The 20,002-nt window shown below is 42.6% G+C and overlaps 1 protein-coding gene across 8 annotated transcripts in view; it reads right to left on the reverse strand.

Moving 5' to 3' along the window:
• The window catches only part of DHRSX (dehydrogenase/reductase X-linked), a 233,550-nt gene that overhangs the window by 46,225 nt on the left and 167,323 nt on the right, over nucleotides 1–20,002 (reverse strand). For all 8 annotated transcript variants that reach the window (XM_030572022.1, XM_030572014.1, XM_030572059.1 and 5 more), the window contains one exon: nucleotides 11,002–11,209. In XM_030572022.1, coding sequence (XP_030427882.1) covers nucleotides 11,002–11,209 — 208 coding nt within the window. The remainder of the gene's footprint in view (nucleotides 1–11,001; nucleotides 11,210–20,002) is intronic.

A 20,002-nucleotide genomic window follows, 5' to 3' on the forward strand; every position in this document is an offset into this window, starting at 1 on the left:
CTATAGGGGTAGTTAAGCTCTGGAATAGGCTTCTAAGAGAGGTTCTAGAATCCCCGTCATTGGAGGTTTTTAAAAACAGCTTGGACAAACACCTGTCAGAGGTGGTCAACTTTTACATGGTCCTGCTTCAGGGCAGGGGGCTGGGCTTGATGACCTCTTGAGGTCCCTTCCAGTCCTACATTTCTATTATTCCATGATATACAATAATGAAAAAGAACTAAATCCAAAGGAACTGATACACCAAATTACCTATATTTCATCACAGAGATGTGTACTGTACCTGTCCTGCTACCGACTTTATCTACCACACACATGGAATTGCACAGTTATCCATTTTGCATGCATGAGTACGAGTGCTCAGCCTGCACTTTCTTGTGCAAATGTTATATACACACTTAATATTTTGAAAATGTAGTTGTAGGTGCCTATGTTCAGATACCAGAATTTGAAAATATTGATGTTAGTTTGGTTAGAGAAGTCAATGGAGCTACATCAATTTATACCAGCTGAAAACCTAGTCCTGCATGGCCAGGATTTCTTGAACTGCCAGAGGCAGAGTATATTTCGTAAACCAGTCCAGTCAGAGCCCTTGTTCTGATCTGCAGTAGAAAGAAAGGAAGGAATTAAATGATCAAGTTTCAGAGCTTGTCCCACTCTCTGAAATCAGTCACTCCATGCCTTGTGTTGCTCATACACAGATTCATTTATAATGTGGGAAATGAAGAGTGAATTCCTCTCTCTCTTTTCGTAAACCTGCAGCCTGGAAATAAATGTTAAGGCACCATATTACAACCAGTATTAATAACAAAATAAATCAGAATGGGCCTTGCCAGCATGGAAAGGACACATCATTGTAATATGCCTGGGTCCTCCTTTTAAAGTACCACAGCAAGACACTGAGAGGCTTCCTTCCACTCTCCCACTTCCATAATCATGGGCTGAAGTCTGAAATCTATGCAACTTGACAACAAAGGCCAGATCCCTCAAAGGGACAGTAGAGTTGTCGCTTTTAGAAAGGTAGTTATGAATGTATACCCTTTCCTTATCTACCTTTGAACAGTAATGAGCAGTTTTTGGAGTAACTACAGGACACCCATATTCACAGGAAACAAAACCACATCTAGATATTGGCATAAGTCAGTATTTACAAAATACCCATTTTCTACAAAAAAACAGAAGCTCAGAAATGATTACTTGAACTATTTGTTACCATTTGAAGTTGCTCAATAAGAAACATGAGCAGTACTCATTTGTTCAATTCAAAATCCACACAATAAATAGTATGCTTAGTTATGGCAAGCCCTTTGTAAAGGGCAGTGCACAGCCGCACTGTCCCAGGAGCAGACCAGGACTCTGAGGGTCACAATCTAGTTCCTGGTTTCCCCTTCACCTCAGGGGGAGTAATCTGCTTAATCCTTATGCGTGGTACAGACTTCTTCCCCTGGTGTACTGCCAGGGTACTGCCCACTCCCTGCCCATATGGAGGGGAGAACAAGGCCTCTGTGGAAGTTCCTTCACACTCCAGCAGTGCTGGTTGTGCACCAGGGAGCAAGGGAGTTCCTAATAGCTGCTTCATCATAGCCAGGATGTAGGGTTACCACCTGGCCGGTATTTGATCAGCCTTGTTGAATTTTTTTAAGGATTTGTCAGTTGCAGAAAAATAATTTAATCAGCCCGTTTCTTTATACATGGGTCTAAAGATTTGCATTTTTATCACAATATACTGGGATATCTAATGTTAAAAATGTCTGTCAAGCTAAAGATGCTGCAGTGTTCCCATTTCTGTAGCTTAAGCAATAACAGATCAAAGGTGTTGAAAATACAGCAGTCTCCCCGTCCACTACCAAACCTTTGGATTGACAAGAGGAATTGCCCAAGTGTTGAAGTGGTCAAAAGTAGCTTTGCATTATATGCAACCTCAGCTATTCCCGTTTGGAATTCTACGACGTTATCATTAAAAATAAGAAATTGCTGGAAAAGGCAAAATTAAATGGCAAATACAAATTCAAGAAATAGACTCTGGATTTTCTTTATGTATAAAGTTCCAAAATGTTCACATTCAAATATATATTTAAAATATAGAATCAAGGCAGTTTGGGAAAAATAATCTCAATGAAGATGGACACAAAAAAGCAGCTTGGGTAAAAATGACACAGGTGAGACAATGATGGTATCAGTCTTACCTATTTGTGTGTTCTCTCTCTAAATCAGTGATAGGCAACCTGCGGCTCGTGGGCCACATGTGGCCTGTCAGGGTAATCTGCCTGTAGGCCACAAGACAGTGTTTACATTGACTATCCACAGGCATGGGCTCCCACAGCTCCCAGTGGCCACAGTTCATTGTTCCTGGTCAACAGAAGCTGCAGGAAGCACCGTCCAACACATCCCTGCAGCCTGTGCCACTTCCCACAGCTCCTATTGTCTCGGAACGGTGAACCGCAGCCCCTGGGAGCTGCAGGCAGCCATGTCTGCAGATGGTCAATGTAAACACTGTCTCATGGTCACCAGCAGATTACCCTGACGGGCCGTGTGTGGTCCGCGGGCTGCAGGTTGCCCACCACTGCTCTAGGTACTATAAGTAACTGTTGAAGGGGGGCGTTGCAGAGTTGCCTTGTAGTTGAGGTTGCCACAGACTAGTCTTGTGGGGAGGGGTGCCAGGTTGTTGTTTTTTGCATTTCAAAGATAGCAACTCTACTAGGATACAGGCTAGGCCAATAATAATAAAAACAGTATCTAACCTCTTGTATATGGTCATTTTCCATTTAGTAAACCATATTAAAATTAACTCACTTCTTGAGTTATTTGCACTGCCTAATACAGATCCTGAACTTAAATATATTTTTTCTTTTCTTATTGGGATCTGGAAGGCAATGGAGATTGGTGATGAACAATATGCTGTTGCCAGTTCAAATCCAGCCAGCTTAATAATGACCAACAGTTATCACCAGGGGCAGCTCCAGGCACCAGCGCTGCCAGTCTCTGTGAGGGGTGTCAGAGAGGCAGCCTTCGGTGGCATTCCTGCGGAAGGTCTGCCGGTCCCGTGACTTCGGCAGTAGATCACCCACGGAAACGCCACCGAATCTGTGTTAGCAGCGGACCACCTGCAGGTGTGCTGCCAAAGGCCGCCTGACTGTTCTGCTTCGGGCGGCAAAAAACATAGAGCCGCCCCTGGTTATTACCTTTGGATGGTCCATGTGAGCTGCTGAGCATCCTCAGCTCCCATTGACTTAACCAGGCTGTCTTAACAGAAAGGTCAAGGCTTGAATGGCATTAAGACTGAATGACTCTCCATCCACAGAGCTATTTCCAAAAAAAGCACTGAGGACCATTGGCAGGACATAGAGGAAACACTTGCACTATCACTATCAATAAAAACTTCAGTCTCTAAGAGTAGCAGTTAAAAAAAAAACCCTGCTCTTTTCTTTTTAATTATCTCTGCTTTTTCAAAGTTTGTTTTTACATACCCTGGGTAAGAATACAGCTGAGGACTCAAAGAGGTACACAGCCACCAAACCTATTAAGTTCATTTAGTAACAGAATAAGATAATGGCCAGAGGAGAAAATGATTTACTAAAAACACTCAAGAAATCTCATGAAAAACCCACTTCCTCTTAGGACATAGGTGGCTGAAGGAGGGAATACAGCTGAAACAGGCACAGACACAACTCAAATGCCTGAGATTTTTGGACCTAAAGGATGATCCACTTCCCACATGCAATGCCTTTATGAAGGCCTTAGTTATACAAAGCTGCAGGTCACCAGAGGTCCCCCATCCAGCCGTCAGAAAAGATATGGGATTAATAAAAGTATGGAAAATGGAAAATAGCTTGTGCAGAGGGGATTTTTATTTATCAAGTCTAAAATGGCAAAGTTCAGCAGACAGTAAAAGCAAAAAATAAAATGTTTCCCTTACGCAGAATGATATTTGATTTGAGTCTTGTTTAGCGCAGTCTTTTCTATCAAATAATTTTGGCTCGACTTTAAAATATTTGTAGCACACTAACATTCGCTTCAAACTGTATAAAGCCAATAATCCAGCCTCACCAAAATCTTAAAAATATCATTTATGATTCATATATCTGTCTTGAGAGCCTGGGCCATGCAGTGCAGCTCAAGTGGTCTATAACCAGCATTTCAAAAACTGCTGCCACAGGAGACAGGGAGAAAGAAGTATTGTTGTCACCTTCCTCCCATCCAGTAGGTTTTACATTTCCAAAATACTTTGTCACACTGAATCACAGTAAACTGATCCCTGCATGATTTGTGATGAAAAACCAATTATTTCCAAAAACAGCGGCAAGGTGGAAAGTGGAGATAGAATGTGCAATTACATATGAGCATTTCAATCAAAGCCAGGACCAACAAGGTATGTATGAAGTAGGCAGAGTAACTCCTCAAAGCTTATAAATGCTTCCAAACAATATTTTAAAAGTTTCTTGGCCAAATCTTGAAAATCAATATATAGCATACGTACCTGGGCTGTAAAACATGATGCTCCACAAGTGCTGGGGAGAAAACACCCTTCTCTCTGGCCATGTAGCCACTTCATGGCTGCTGCTGCTGCAAATTTTTGCAGCTTCAGTAGTCCACATTGCTCTTAAGCTCATTTTCATGTAAGACAATGGCTGATCAGGCAACTTAGTGATGGATCCACTGGTCTGGGCCTTCCTCCTCCCTTGTTACCAAACCTCTCTATATTAGAGCACTCAAGGAAACCACATGGAATCTCTGTGTCCTACTTCCAACATGGTGTCTCCAAATCCCACCTCCTTCACCCTCAATGTACAAATGCACCTTTTCTATTGTGCTTGGGGAATCTCACTATCTAGACGCAGGATGATTTGTTCCTTTATGGGGAAAAACATTTGAGTAGATAACGCATAGTCAACCTCTGTCAAGTATCAGAGGGGTAGCCCTGTTAGCCTGGATCTGTAAAAGCAGCAAAGAATCCTGTGGCAGCTTATAGACTAACAGACATTTTGGAGCATGAGCTTTCGTAGGTGAATACCCACTTCGTCAGATGCATGTCAACCTGTGGAACTCCTTGCCAGAGGATGTTGTGAAGGCCAAGACTATAAGAGGGTTCAAAAAGGAACTAGGTAAATTCATGGACGATAGGTCCATCAATGGCTATTAGCCAGGATGAGTAGTGATGGTGTTCCTAGCCTCCATTTGCCAGAAGCTGGGAATGAGTGACAGGGGATGGATTACTTGATTACCTGTTCTGTTCATTCCTTTTGGGGCACCTGGCATTGTCCACTGTTGGAAGACAGGATACTGGGCTAGATGGACCTTCGGTCTGACCTAGTATAGCCGCTCTTATGTTCTTATATAATACAGCTGGTCAAAAATGGGGCTTTTATCTATGGAAAATTGATTTTCAGTGGTAATTTGAAAACTGAAAATTTTCAGCTGAAAACCAAAATAGATCATCCAAAATATTTTGAGTTGGAAATGCTGCTGTAATGTCTCATAGGAACTGTAGTTCCAGTGCCTCAAGCTCTCATTCTCCTCCGTAGGCTGGGCTCCCTGGTTGGATTATAACTCCAATGATGCACAAAAGTCAACCCCCTCAGAGAACTGTGATGGTGCATTATGGGAGATGTAGTCCGGCCAGGGAGCCCATCCCATGAAGAAGAATAGGGATATGAAGCAACCGAACTACAATTCACAGGAGGCATTATGGCAGTATTTCCAAATAAAAATATTACAGTTTTCTGCTAAAATAGCTCATTTTTCTGGCATCTGGGTTTTCAATTAAAATTTGAAATTTTTTATTGAAAACAGATGCCTTTTACAAAAAATATTTCTGTAGTAAAAAACACAAGAGACTTGGCAGAGAAATGTTTCTACCAGTCTTATATGAGCAATTAAAAATACACACTAGTCCCAGTTATTCTGAGAGAGATAACCTTAGGTGCCTTTTCTGGTTTAATTTAAAACTTCACAGGCAGATAGTTTGGATAAAATAAAAAATTAGTCCCATCTTCCCCCCTATACCTTCACCAAATCTTCTCCAGTATTTTTTTAACTGAACTAAAACCAAACTATTTTAAGATATGAATAAATTGGCACAGTGTGAGTGGTGTCAGGGGCTAGACATCCCAAGTATGACCCCCTCTGAGGCAGATACTTGGGCAGTTGGCCCATTCCACCATTCGCATCATCACAACTACACTATGTTTAGTGTGCTAACTTGATCAGAACTAGTGTGGGTATGCCTCCTCAAGCTGTAAAAGCAGAAAAAGTCCTGTGGCACCTTATAGACTAACAGACGTTTTAGAGCATGAGCTTTCGTGCGTGAATACCCACTTCGTCAGACAAAGTGGGTATTCACCCACAAAAGCTCATGCTCCAAAACGTTTGTTAGTCTATAAAGGTGCCACAGGACTCTCTGCTGCTTTTACAGATCCAGACTAACATGGCTACCCCTCTAATATTCCTCAAGCTGGGAATTACATCTTCAGCTCCGAGTGTAGATGTACATTGAAACATTTTGATTGACCCAATTTAATGGTTTTGCTCATATTAACAGCCTTTCTTTCTTTCTTTCTCTTTCTCTCTTTCTTTTTCTTTCTTTCTTTCCAGCTAGCAATTTTTCATCCCATTTGGAATGGGGAAAAATTCAAAATCTCAACAATTCTCATGGGGCAAGTAAACTGTTTCCCACCCACCTCCAGGCACAACTTTGTTTTCTGACATGCAGAGAATACACTCATGGAGTACACTACTCTTTAAAGAAGTATTACTCAAAAAGTGGATGATGGAGTATGATTCGCCTTAGGGATCCCTATGTTGGCTCACGTGAGATCTATTGAAAACGGACTGGATCTGAAAGACCACATACACATTTGATATTCTTCAGTATGTTCTTCAGCAAAAGGATTGTGAGAACAGTCATTGCTCTTGTGAGTTTACCTTTCCAAAAAAACACATGAAACAAGCTATGCTTTGTCAACGTGGAACAAGCTTTGTCTTGTCATAGTGTACCCAGACAGTGTGCCCAGTTAGTGGGAAATAAACATTCAGAAGAGAGGAATCGGGTTGGGGGGAGGGTGGAAGGGCAAGAGGATGAGAAGCAAACAGATAGAGAGGAGGTGAAAATGGAGAAGAGAGTGGAGAGGAGAAGCAGAACAAGCAGACAGGGATAATAGGGAGGCAGAAGCTAAAAGACCAAGAAGATAGAGAAATAAATATACAAATGAACAAAAGAAAAGAAGATGAAAATGTAAAATTAGAAATCAAGTAAACAGATTAAAAAGAGAAAATAAAGGAGGAAAAAAGAATGTAATACAACAAAGAAATCAAAAGAAAAAAAGATGCATATTAATAGATACTGTATATAAGAGGGAGAAAGGAACAGGAGAAAACATGGAGAAGTCAGAGCACTAGAAGTGCAAATATGAGGAAAAGAAACATAACAAGGGCCACTGTATATATTTTCTGTAACTTTATACACAGGAAAGAGACTGTTTTAAATCATTTCTCCTCCCAGTGTTCTGTGTCCAGTGTACTGGATGTGGTTTGTGACTTCAAACCAGAATTTTGGGCAGTTGGAGCAAGAGAACAGAGGTATAGAGCAGATAAAACAGAGTATATCCAACTAGCATGGCCCCTGCACCAGAATGACATGCAAATCCATGAAGTGTTCCATTTAAAAAAAAGGAAGAAACAGAAGAAAAATTCAACAAGGAGTCCACAGAGTATGGAAAAGGTGACAGAGGAAGTCTGGTGGAGCAGAGAATTTAACAAAGGTCAGCTCCCTGGCTAGTTCCCTACCTGGTGTTCGTGCACCAAAGTAGTGATGGCCTTCTATCTTTCTCTCTCTGGTGTCTCAAATGGAGGTATGGGTCTCTCCTCTGGTGTTATTAATGGGTCACCAGGTTGGGCACCACCAATTTAAAATCTCGGAGATGTCTTCAGATGGATGAGTGCATCGTAAACAGTTATCCCTGCTTCTATCGACATTTCTACCAGACTGTCTCAGAGACAGCACACAGAATAGATCATCTCTCTTTGAGTAAATTGCTAACTCTCCTGATAATATGGGGTATGTTCAGCCAATCAGAAAAGCAGAACCAATATCATATGACCAATCAGAACCAACTAAAGACAGCTCAAAACTACCAAAAGGTATGTGAAAAATAACCTCACAGATTTCTCAGTCATCTTAACTGCAAAAACAAGAGGTGATTTTGGCACGGTCTCTTGGAAACTGTGGCAGTTCAGCAGAACAAGAGGACAGAGAAACACAGTGCCATAAAACTAACTTGCTTTCCTGGGGCATATATATACATACACATACATAGACTAAAAAAACCACAAATAAAGTATTTGCATCTTTAAAAACACTATGGGGACTCACTCCTCATCAGGTTAAGGCCAAGACAGTGGTCCTAAGTAGTGTGCTGTGGAGCTTTAAGAGTCCTGTGATGTGAAATCTCCCAAGAGCCATGAATGTTACTGCAACATGTAGGCAGGAAAGGGTGAGGTAAGGGTGGTATGACTACTTTAACCTTGATTCTATGCATTTAAGTCATTATATTACATCAGAAAAGTAGCCATAATCTGTGACTTTAGTATTTTAAAAAACTTTTAAAAGAAAGAAATGAGGGAAATCATTAGGAATTAGCACAATGAACGATACCATAATGATTATTCTGGGATTTATTTATTATAGCTGTGAAAGTTGTTATATCCTACTCTTAATCAATGCATTTCAAGTCGTGTAGTATAGTCAGTTTCTGTGTATTTTTGATATTTCTCCATGCTGGCATAGGGCCAGGTTATTGAACTCCCTTACATTGGTGAGCAGTTTCTCTCTCTCATACACAACTAAGTTCACTGATTTGAGTGGGGCAATTTGTGTGAGTAACTATTCATCTGGCACTTGAAAAATAAGTGGAGATCCTCTCCTATCTGGGGAGAAGGTTGTCTTTTCACAGATTGAAATCATTGGTGGGCATATTATATATATATATATATATAGTAGGTCAGAACTCTCTATTCAGGCAGAACTCCCAGTGCGATAGAAATGCACACAACTGGCCAGATTATGTCCTCATTTACAACCGTGCAACACCAAGACTGCATACTAAAACTCACTGGCACTTTTGTTGCAAGATTTCTCCTACACACATTAAGCCACAGCTTTTCTAAATTAAACATTTATGTTTATATCTCCCTGAAAAAAAGAGTTAATAACAATGAACTACTGGTAAAATACATCCTAAACTAAAGAGGCAACGTACAAGGTTTCTTTGTAATAAAGGAAGCTGTTGTTATCTAGACACATAGTAGAGCTGCATTAAATGGCATCATCCAGATCAAAGACAATGAATTACAATTGCTCTGCAGAGATTATGCAATATACTTGTGATGAAATGAACAGCCTAGAATAAAATCAGAAATCAGATAGGAAGTCTTGACAAGTTTAATGTGGTGTTCACATGTGAACTAGCCCAAATTAAGACACAAGCCTTCTGAATTAAGGTTTCATTCTAAAATGAAAACTCAGACCAGGTGCCTCAAGGGCCACAGGGAATGAAATCTGACTTGGTGGAAATTATGTGAAATGCTTGGTTTCATACTGAAACTAGCTGAAACTCTATGACTTTGACTGCAAGGTTAAAGCCATTTGAATTAGTTAGTAAATCGTGCTTGGAAACACAGTTCTCTCTTTCTCAAAATTAAACAAACAATTTTAGGCAGTTACTTATGATACAAGCAGCCCTGTTTCACTTAGCATAAAGATTTGTATTTGCTTGCACAAAAGAGAAAACAGAGAGAGTCACATTGTCGACTATTTGGAAAAATGCTCCTATGCAGCACCTTTGCCCAGCTTAAAAAAAGGCATTAATATACTTTTGGATTCTGTTAACCCCTTAATCAGTCAACATTTTTTGAAAGGTCAGAAGACTGGGGGTGACAAAGCTAGGAGGCAGGCAAAGGGGCATAGCCGGTATGTTGGGGTATGGGTAGATGGTTGCAGTCAGTAACAGGGGCTGATCAGTAAGGCTGCAAGTAGAACAGGGAAAGCTGGCACAGTGTGCGGAGTGGGAGTACTGTGTAGCTGAAGGACAATGGAGAGAGAACAGGAGCAGCTGGGCAGCAGCTGTAGATGTACACTTAGGGAAAAGGCAAACAGGCAGGGTGGACAAAAGACTTAGCAGGGATATAGTACGCTACCTGTGGTGGAAAGCAGGAGAAGCAGGCAGAAGGCTGGGTTATGGTACCTGAGCAGGAGGAATGCCATCTGCAACATGATGCAGTGGCAGCCAGCTGGCAGGGTTTCTGAGGAGAAGCTTATACAGAGTGCTTCTGGCTAGTTAGAGAAGACCTGTGTGCCAGCCAGTGGAGCTGCCAAGGAAGAAGAGGCAGACAGTGTGTGGGTGGAGGAGAAGCTAAAAGCCAGCCAGCCAGGAGTGGCTGGCTTTGGCAGATCACAAAGTTTCAGTAGCCCAGAAGCACTGAAACCCTTAAAGCTAAGAATGGCTCTGGCATACCACAACAGTGGTGCGTTACACTGGAGGGGAATTACGATGGGGCACTGTGCCGGCATCTGCCTGTGGATCTGGTTGCAGGACAATTACCTGAATCCAGAATCCATTAGTATTTATCTATGCCATTTTACAATGCCCCAGTTACACAGAATCTTGTATGCCCTGGTTATGGAGTCAGTCTAATGTTTTTTATATCACATTCATCACAATTATATAACAACTGAAATGGGCCCAAAGATTTTCAAGGCCTAATGTAAAACAGGCTTAATTTATAAATGTGTTTATATGCTATTTTTCTTTCTGGTACATGACTGGAAGCATTGCACAAGAGTTGCACAAGCCAAAAACTATCACAGCATTATGCAAGTTAATGGTATCAGCAATTATTTGAGCCTCTGGTTAACGAAAATCACAGCTGACATTAAATGACAATTTACACTGACTCTAATCTATGCAGTCTTATGGCAGGCCAGTGCAAATAGAAACAAGATATTTGTACCTGCTTTGTAAATCATTAAGGTGCAATCTCCCTACATAATGCGTGGCTGATGAGACAGTGATGACTCTAGCATTGCGACTGCGAGTTCCTGATTGCTTCAAGGTTTCCAAGAGAAGGTTAGTCAACAGGAAATGTCCCAAGTAATTCAAGCCAAAGTGCTCCTCAAATCCATCCTCTGTTTTCCTTTCAGGGACCAGCATCACCCCCGCTAAGGAAGAAAGTGCAGAAAAAGTGTGATAACTTCAGAGACTGGATGAGAATTCCTGACACAAAAGCAACACAAGACTCCTACTACACATCTTAAACACAACTTTCAGCATGCCGGATGATTGGTGATTGCAATTGTGAACTGTAAAACTGACACTGATTGACTCCCCGGAGAAAAATGTCAAACTCCAGACCTCAGTTTATCGATCTAGAAAATGGATAGAATCATCCCTCCCTTCCTCCAGCATTGTAAGGATGAATTAGTTAATTTTTGTAAGCTGTTTTGAAAATGATGGGGTCAATTTAACCTTTGGGTTTGCACCAGCTCTCAACACTGTGAGCCCCTGGCAGTGGTAAGTCCATCTGGAGTGGGAACGCAGAAATGCAAACTGCTCCCTGCCACCCTACCAGTAGGCAGGGCCAGGCTAATCAGCAGATGTGCTCTTCCAGGCAACTTTTCTATTGAATCCTGGCTGGAGTTTTAAAAGCTCCCTTCCCCTAGGGGTAAACCCCCATCCCAACAGCTGTCTCCATGTGTGGGGGGGGAGCTGGAGCAGAAATAAATCTACCCTGATAAGTATTAACAAAACAGTGTATACACACAAAGAGTTTTATTAGGAATCATTAGGGTAATACATACTGTGTATATCTATATACACAGTATTTTCAAACTTGGATGCCTAAAGTTGGGTTCCTAAATCCATAGTTAGGTCCCTATATAAAAGTGGTCTAATTTTCAAGCAGCTGCAGCTCTTATTAACTTCTCTGGAAGCAGGTTGTTCAACACCTTGGAAAAATCAGCCTAAAGCTTCTATTTAAGTGCCTAATTATGGATTTAGGCGCATAACTTGAAGCACCCAACTTCAAAAATGCTACATGTATCAGGGTGATATGGAAGGGGTATGTATAAAAACAAGAAAAAAATTGAATTCAAAAGTTATGAAATACATTTCATTTTTTTTAATTCCTGCACAACTGGATTTCAATGTTGAGAGAATCAGAGATGCATATTGTTAATGTGGTTAATAGTTTTGAAGGTTTTCTGCTTTTTCACTGAAACACTAAGTACCATATGATGGGAAGGTTAACTGTGCTCTCTGACATGAAAGAATATCAGCTTCCTCCCAACGATGTTTCACGTTTCCATTAAAAATCTTTTACCAAGAGATAGACTGATGATGGCATACGAACCTCCCAATCTGACTTGCTCCTACTGTGCTTTTGTATCACTGCTTCCTTTTTGGAGTCCAATTGCCAAACAATGTCATTATGCTACAGGATGCTTAGAAATAATGGAGTACTTTTTTTTTCTTTGTATGGCAAGCTCCTGTAGCAATTTTTTCTAATACATATGTAATTCCTACTCCTTAATGGGCCTATACAGTGAAAAATAGATGGCTGCGTGTGACAATCTGGAATGGGGCATGAGCATTCTGTAAGAGCAGAGATAAATAATTGTACTATTTCTATGTACAACTCTTTTACACAGTTAGGAAGAGAGAGAGGAGGAAGAAGAGGAGGGGAGTAGAGCAATAGTGGAAGGGAAAAGAAAAATGCAGAGGAAAGGAAAGCAGAGCTGAGGAAGCAAGAGAAAGGTGGAAAGAGGAGTAGAGGGAAGGGATGAAGGAAGACACAGCATGGGTAGGGGGGAAAAGAACAAAGTGGAAGGAGTGAGTAGCTCAGAAGCAATGTAACATGCTACTATATGGAAGACATAGGCTGAACCTCAGTAAAGTCCCTCTCATTTTGCAGGCTGATGGCATAAAGAAACCAGATAGAAGTGATCTGTTTGGGCTCTATGAAGACCCTGTTTGGCAGGTTATTCTGATATTTTTATGACTCTCTGCGATCCCCCAAATGGGAGGAGCACTCCATAGCCAGTTCATTGCAGTTCATCTGCAAGTCAATTCATATTTTTTATAACTGCGGTGTCCAGACCGCGGGGCTTCTGTTATACTCTTCTATTTCCTCAGCTCCACTGAAGCATTGTTATTCAGGGCTGGTGTCCTCCATGGAGCAGCTGTGGAGATGCCCTGAAGCTGGAGAAGGGAGGAGGATTCCCCCTTCCCTACCCCATAAACCAGTCCAGCCATTTGGGTTGGGCACTGGCAGGAAGGTTAGAGCAACTTCAAGCTGAGACAAGCTTGCTGCAGAATCCATTGGCTCAGTTGGGGAAGGCTTAATTTTGGGCCAACGTGGTAAAGCTGGGGTCCCAATCTGAGTCCCAGCTGCAGTAAAGTGTCAGGAATGGCGAGTCCCATCACATGGGAGCAGTGGAGCTCAGACACATGCTTGGGTTGGAGAAGAGAGAGAAGTGACAGTCCTGCTAACTAGTGATAGTTTTGTTTCCAGCAATGCTGACAACAGTTAAAGTGGATCAGAAGGCAGGAGGTTGATCACAGAGGGCCTTGCACATCCAAAATGAAGTAAATGTGAAACTCCAAGCACTCCTTCTGAACTGAACTGGATTATTCTGTTCCCCATTCAGCATGTAGGAATCATACACAGCCCACAGGGCCAGGGAAAAGTATCATGGCACAGACACAAGTAGCTTTGCCAGGTGTCCTATTTTTTACTGTAACACCTGGTAGAAAAGGGACCCTAGTGGGTCCAGCCAATACTACTGACCGGGCCATTAAAAGCCTGGTAGGCAGCGCAGCCGGCCTAAGGCAGGCTCCCTGCCTGCTGTGGCTCTGCACAGCTCCCAGAAGTAGCGGCATATCCCCCTCTCCAGCTCCTACGCTGCCCCAAGCGATGGCTCTGCAGCTCCCATTGGCCTGGCAACACCTCTGTGTAGGAGCTGGAGAGGGGACACGCCGCTGCTTCCGTGAGCTGCTTGAGGTAAGCGCTGGCCAGAGCCTGCACCCCTGACGCCCTCCTATGCCACAGCCCCCTGTCCTAGCTTGGAACCCCCTTCTGCACCCAAACTCCCTCCTGGAGCCTGCACCCCATGCCCCCTTCCGCCTGCCCTGGTCCTGAATCCCACTCCAGCCCTCCAAACCTCTCAATCCCAGCCCAGACACCCTCCTACACCCCAAACCCCTCTTCCTCAGCCCCACCCTACAGTCTGCAACCCAAGCCAGCGCATTCATACACCCCCCGCACTCCTGCCTCACCCCTGATCCCCTTCCCGCCCACCAAACCTCTCAGCCCCAGCCCGGATCCCCCTCCTGCACCCCACATAACTCATCACCAGCCCCACACCTGAGCCCATACCCCCAGCCGCACCCCAACCCCTTGCCTCAGCCCGAAGCCACCTCCCGCATGAACCCCTCATTTCTGGCCCCACCCTGGAGCCCGCACCTCCAGCCCAGAGTCCGTAGTCCCTCCCACACCCTCAACCCATTGTCTCAGCTTGGAGCCTCCTCCCACAACCTGAACACCTCATTTCTGGCCCCACCCCAGAGCCCACACTCTCAGCTGGAGCCCTCACCACCTCCCATACCCCAACCCCCTGAGCCAGTCTGGTGAAAATGAACAAGTGACTGAGTTTGGGAAGAGCGAGCAACAGAGGGATGGAGTGAGTGGAGAGCGTGGCCTCAGAGAAGGGGCATGACGGGGCGTAGATCAGAGGAGGGGCAGGGCAGGGGGTGGGACAAGGGTGTTCAGTTTTGTGCAAGTAGAAAGTTGGCAACCCTAACCAGTGGGCTAATGTAGGCAGCTGTATGTTGTCCCCCTGCCAGCCCAGACATAAGGGTGTGTGTTAAGATAGAAGAAGACAGAGCTGTGACGCTTGCTCCTATAGACATTCTTGCTTCTGTCACAAGCTATAGGCAGCCCCAGGGAGGCTGTCATAACTTAGAGCTAGAGCTGTTCAAATAATGGATTTTTCAGTTCACCGGCAATTCTGAAAACTCAGGGGAAAAAAATGTGTTTTGTGTCAAACCAAAACATCACATTGCGATATTTTCAGCAAATCAAAAAGTTAAAAATATTTTTCCTGAATAAAACATTTCATTTGATGAAAAAGGAAATTTTTTATTTAGATTCTGAGCTTTTAACATTTTTGAATTTTTAAAAATAAATCTGAGGAAATTTCTAAGGGCTTGTCTACATCAGAAAGTTGCAGCGCTGGTGAGGGAGTTACAGCGCTGCAACTTAGGAGGTGTACACATCTGCAGGGCACCACCAGCGCTGCAACTCCCTGTTTGCAGCGCTGGCCGTACTCCCGTTTTGTCTCGGGTGTAGAGGATCCAGCGCTGGTGATCCAGCGCTGGTAATCAAGTATAGACACTTACCAGTGCTTTTCTTGACCTCCGTGGAATAAGCAGGTATCCCAGCATCACCGAGGAAGCCTCTGGTAATCAAACTGGTCTCCTTCCCCAGCTTGCTCTCGCGTTCCCCGAACCCCGAGCAAGCAGGTCTCCTTCCCTGAGGTTTGCTGGGTGGTTCCGGGAACGCGAGAGCAAACCACGGCGAAGCTGGTCTCCTTCCCCGGTTTGCTATCGCGTTCCCCGAACAAGCAGGTCTCCTTCCCTACGGTTTGCAGGGTGGTTCGGGGAACGCGAAAGCAAAACGCGGCGAAGCTGGTCTCCTTCCCCGGTTTGCTCTCTCGTTCCCCGAACCCCGAGCAAGCAGGTCTCCTTCCCTGCGGTTTGCTGGGTGGTTCCGGGAACGCGAGAGCAAACCGCGGCGAAGCTGGTCTCCTTTCCCGGTTTGCTCTCGCGTTCCCGGAACCCCCGAGCAAGCAGGTCTCCTTCCCTGCGGTTTGCAGGGTGGTTCGGGGAACGCGAGAGCAAACCGCGGCGAAGCTGGTCTCCTTCCCGGTTTGCTCTCTCGTTCCCGAACCCCCGAGCAAGCAGGTCTCCTTCCCTGCAGTTTGCTGGGTGGTTCCGGGAACGCGAGAGCAAACCGCGGCGAAGCTGGTCTCCTTTCCCGGTTTGCTCTCGCGTTCCCGGAGCCCCCGAGCAAGCAGGTCTCCTTCCCTGCGGTTTGCAGGGTGGTTCGGGGAACGCGAGAGCAAACCGCGGCGAAGCTGGTCTCCTTTCCCGGTTTGCTCTCGCGTTCCCCGAACCCCCCTTGAAGCCGCCCAACAGCGCTGCACTGTGGCCACATCTAACACCACTTGCAGCGCTGGTTGCTGTAAGTGTGGCCACTCTGCAGCGCTGGCCCTATACAGCTGTACTAATACAGCTGTAACAACCAGCGCTGCAAAATTTTAGATGTCGACATGGCCTAAATGAAAACTGGTTAGAACTGAAAAATGGAAATGCCTTCATTAGAAAGTGTCAAAATGAAACATCTGACTTTGTCAGAGATTTTCTTTTTTCTACACACACAATTCAGCGAAACCAACAGGTGTTCGCGAAATGTTTCAGGGTTGCTGAATTTGCATTTTTTGCCAAAAAATGTTTCAGATGAAAATTTCAACCAGCTCAATTAGAGCAGCTCCAGGGCTGCACCAGGAGATGTTTTGAGCTCAGGAAATACATTGAATTCGGTGAGTGCAAAGGGGGCTTAGAGATGCCTTTGCAGTCCACCCCCGCACTGGGGTCCATCTTTCGGGCTGCACCTCCAGGAGGCACAGCACCAAATCTGAGCCTATGCCTGTGATCCTGAGGAGGAGGAAGAGCGCTCACATCCACTGAAGGGTGTAATTTCTAAAGTATAAATTCCATCAAACTATTTTGGTCACTGTTTAAGAGCTTCCTCTTTGCAGAAATTCTTGTTCAGTCCTTGAGCAGGCAGTCATTTCTGCTAGAATGTCTTCCTCCTCCACCTCTTTTTTTTTTTAAAAAGAATTGGTTAACTAATATTAATCCAACAAGTTTGACAAACTGAGATTTTATCAGTATTCAACAAATATTTTCCCCCATTCTCCTAAAGGCTTTGAAGAGATTCACATCAAGCTCAGTGAAAAACCTTTCCTGCAATTTGAGGAAGAGCAGTTTTAATGTCCATAGCTACAGGAAGACAGAGCATAAGTACAGCGAACAACTGACCCGGGTCGTTTTTCTGACAACAGGGTAAACCTCGCAAGTGTAACAAGCTCTCTTTTTTTAAATTATTAACTACCCAACATTCAGTAGGTATTAAGTGGTACACTATCGATTTTCTTTTGTCCAGACACATCATCAGCTTTACTCATAGGCCCTGAAGGGGTGAAGTAAAAGAACAAAAGCTATTTCTATTTTTTCAATAGCTCAGAGACTATTTGATGCCAAGAACATGCAGCATTTCCTTCTCATATCCTCACTGCAAACTACCTGGAGCTGAGAGGGATATTAGTATTCTTCTGATCCTAACAATATCTTTCAGACTTGTTTTATTACAAATTGCCTTGGGACTAGTAATTCTCCCCAGTGTTTTTAGAGTGTCTTTGAAAGTGGATTTAAAGAAGAAATGGCAACATACAGACCATTAGCATTCACAATCTCTGTTTTGATTCAACTGTCTGATATGTTATTTTCTCTGATTCAGCTGGAGTAACTCCAGAAATCTTTGTTTAAACAGACATCACCAATAGAAACATGACATTAGAAAATGAATTAATAACTAAGTTGCTAATGGGGCTTTTGCTTTGTGATTGAATAACCATTATTACTGAAGTATCCAAGCAGAGAACTGACAGCATGCATACTGAGAATTGCATAAAATGCCATGCTGCCATGAGATTCTGCAAAATACATAATTAATAATAATAAATTAGCACAAGCAAAAATATTGTACTTCATTAACTGCCCTGAAAGACCATTCTTGTAAAGATAGTTATATTCTACAAAATTGCATTTAGATATATTGTTGTATACATAAATGTTTTAATTAGCTACACTTAACAAGGAGGCATTTATAATGATTATCTTCTATGAATGGTGAATAATGGAGAGCTTTTGCTAAGTTTTGAGATATACAGTTGCCCAATGAGAAATGGCATTGTGAATTGCCTTGTATTTTTTCTACAGGAACCTCTTCCTTGGCCGGGGGCGGTAGGAGAGAAAGCCAATGAAAAAGAGCCTTATATTAAAAGGCTGGCTTTATCTCATACTAGTCCATAGTGCACATGGCATAACAAGAGGTTCAGGAGTGGCATAATAAGTGTTACAGGTCGGGACCAAGGAAACTTCACAGAACTGTATGCAGAACTTGCACAGTGGCTGGCTGTACTAGAGCTGAGAAATGAAATCTTGTAAGTAAATGTATTTTAGAAGCTTTATATTTTTTAACTACCCTTTAAACTTTAAAACAAAGGATTTATTAAAGAAAGACTGTTATTTACAAAGGGTTACTTCAATTTGTTTTGTTTTAAAGATATTTATATTTCTCAATTTTTACTTTAAATAAATCAAGCATGGCACAAATACACAAAAGATTTAAACTCTCTCTCTCTCTCTCTCCCATGGAGTAATCAACATGTCCCCCTTGGCTTCCTGTTTTCAATTGGCTCAGGGAACAGGAGTCCCAAGGAGAGCTGTGCAAATAACAGGTTTTTTAGTTTGCTGATGGGTGGGGATAATTTCTGGTTGAATCAATACAATTATTTTTATTTGTAAATTGAAAAGTAAAATATTTAATTTAGGACTGAACAAAGTTAAAATGCTTGATTTTTATTTTACCCTTTTTAAACATTTGATTGTTTTGGCTATAAAAATAAAAAGGAAATTATGAAACAAAAAGTTGTTTCACACTGAAAAACTGAAATGTTTAAATTTAAAAAACATCAAAATGAAACATTTTGATTTTTTCAGAATTTTTTTCTCCCTGATTGAAACAAAACCCAACATGAATTCATGAAATGTTTCAGTGTTGCTGAATTTGCATTTGTCATAAAAAAATTACGGACAAAAAATGTCACCCAGTTCTGAGGACATTGTTACTGCACCTAAGTCTCCATCCACGGCAGCACAAGGCAAAGCTGGGCATTGAGATGGCTCAGTTATACATATTTACATGCAAGTCACCTTGCAGAGAAGTTGAATCTCTCTCTCAAAGTATTTTTCTCAGGCTTTATATTTTTCCCAGATGGGCCTTCCTCTGGTTTACAAAGGAAGAATATCTTCTAAAAAAGAAATTCTAGGGGGAACAATGAACAAAAGGCTGTTCCACATGAGAGGACAAAGGCATTGTCTACACATAGTTTTTATACCAGTGTAACTATTTCTGTTAAGGATGTGATTTTTTTTACTAACATGGTCATGCCCATTACACTGCTACAATTTATATAATTCCAAAATAGTTATACCAGTGCAATCCCTATTGTGCATACAATTATACTGGTAAACAGGTATCTTATACTGGTATAGCTTGTTTCCCTTCTGTACAGGAATACCAGCATAAGCACCTTTATGCCAGGATAACTGCATCCACACTATGGGGTTGTACTGCTTTAATTATACTGGCATCTTTATACTGATATTCTACACACAAAATCTATGTTAAAAGAACATTATTAAGGTTTCAAAGTCAAGTCACTCCAAAGCTGGGAAATGACAGAATGAAAGTTACCTGCGGAATCATAATTTGGCCTACTTGTGCCTATACATTATGATACATACAGTCTTTAATTAAATGATCACATACTATTTTTTCTACAGGGGGTTGCACAGGCAACCTTAATTCTGTCATTTCCTAACAATTTTTTGCATGTAATTTTCTAGATTAAAAAACAAACAAACAAACAAACTAAAAATACAGAAATTCCATTGTGTGGCATCATATTGACACTCACATGGGTCATTGGCAAGGCTGGAACATTTAGATCCACCATATAGACCTCTGCCACTTGAGCTAACAGTGTAACTGAAAACAGTAGTAGGTTGTTATCCTCTATGTGGGCCAGGATCAGAGCATGATGGGC

The sequence above is a fragment of the Gopherus evgoodei genome, chromosome 1 (assembly GCF_007399415.2).
Source record: "Gopherus evgoodei ecotype Sinaloan lineage chromosome 1, rGopEvg1_v1.p, whole genome shotgun sequence".
In the NCBI taxonomy this organism is placed as follows: domain Eukaryota; kingdom Metazoa; phylum Chordata; order Testudines; family Testudinidae; genus Gopherus; species Gopherus evgoodei.